General features: G+C 34.6%; 1 protein-coding gene across 1 annotated transcript in view; it reads left to right on the top strand.

Annotated features, from left to right (window-relative positions):
- Positions 1-1,248, top strand: part of LOC108775757 (uncharacterized) — a 1,663-nt gene extending 415 nt beyond the window's left edge. The window contains exons 2-3 of the mRNA XM_018542212.1: positions 526-893; positions 1,193-1,248. Of these exons, the coding sequence (XP_018397714.1) occupies positions 526-893; positions 1,193-1,248 (424 nt within the window). The remainder of the gene's footprint in view (positions 1-525; positions 894-1,192) is intronic.
- Positions 1,249-1,464: the final 216 nt, after the last annotated feature.

The raw sequence follows: 1,464 nt of genomic DNA, 5'->3' as shown, positions 1-1,464 counted from the left end.
CGCCGGTGTAAGTTATTAAATCGAGATTCTATATAAAGTGATATACGCGTATCTCAGCACTTGCGAGAATTTGCGAATATCAATAGACATCTGATGGCGGGTCGACGTAGTAATATTCTTTGCAATATTTATCTAAAGTATTATACATTGCGCGCCGAACAATCGTCGGTCTTAAAACGCAACTTTTTAACTGAAAAATCCCTCCAAATTGCGCGCCGAACTATCGTAAGTCTTGCAACGCAAATCATAATCATCTGGAATAACGTCCCCTTAATAAAATTGTAATACTAAACGCATCATTTTGCCCGCGTGATATTTTTAAAATTCAATTGTAATAAGGCTCAACGAATTTAAAACTAATCAGATAATAGGGCTACGAGCCATAATTTTCTTTAATTTTTGCTTAATTCTAATATAGTTGCGTTTTTTAACATTGAAAACATAGATTAATTAAAATTAACATTGAGCAATAGATTCCTTAAAATTTTTTTAAGATAAAGATATTAAGTTAAATTATTATTTTAGATATTTAGCTACGGGTGATCAGATACTATCCATAGCACTGGCATACCGTATTGGAGAATCGACAGCACGTGCTATTATAAAAGAAACAACTAAAGTCATTTCGAGTGTTTTACTTCCTAAAGTATTACAGCCACCATCTGAAGCAGATTATATGCGAATTAGTGCAGGATTCCTTGAAAAGTGGAATTTTCCAAATTGTTTGGGTTCATTTGATGGCAAACATTGCGTTATTCAAGCTCCTTCACTATCTGGCAGTTTATACCACAACTATAAAAAAACATTTAGTATAGTATTAATGGCTGCTTGTGATTCAAATTATAAATTCACCTTAGTCGATATTGGTTCGTATGGAAGTCAAAATGATGCAGGTATATTTTATGAATCTGAATTTGGAAATATGTTAAGGGGATGCTGGAGTGTCCTGTTTTAACCAAAAATTTTTGTTGACTTCGCATTTTTAATTGCCTTTATGGATCGAAAATTCCTTCTCCACAATTAAAGTATCGACAATAACATAGTCCGCTTCATTCATTTTAATATGAAAAACGAAAGAAAATTAAAAACTTACAGTTTTGTTATCGGCTTCTGCAGTCGACTCGCCACATATGTGCTGCATATAATAATTTCAGGTCTTGCACGTTAAAAAACGGTATCATCCGGACAACAGGAATCCTCAAGGAACAATACTATGCTTGGAGAAACGAGCTAGGTGCTTTAGTATAAGAGCACGAAGTCTACAAAAATTTCGTCAGTATATTATGAGCGAAATTGACGTGCCACCATGAAACCGAGTAATATTTTAGTTCCGCGATATTCCGACAGCGGCGCTGTCATGAAATAAGCGTCGCTGAATCGTAGATTATCGACCGAATTATCGACGTATTTAGGCCCGTAACATAAAACACTCGTGCCCTGGTCAAAGTTTTTCCTTTTTTTTTT

The sequence above is a fragment of the Cyphomyrmex costatus genome, unplaced genomic scaffold (genome assembly GCF_001594065.2).
Source record: "Cyphomyrmex costatus isolate MS0001 unplaced genomic scaffold, Ccosl1.0 scaffold3123, whole genome shotgun sequence".
Classification (NCBI taxonomy): Eukaryota; Metazoa; Arthropoda; class Insecta; order Hymenoptera; family Formicidae; genus Cyphomyrmex; species Cyphomyrmex costatus.
Note: the sequence above shows the minus strand (reverse complement) of the source record. Positions and strands in the feature narration are given on the sequence as shown.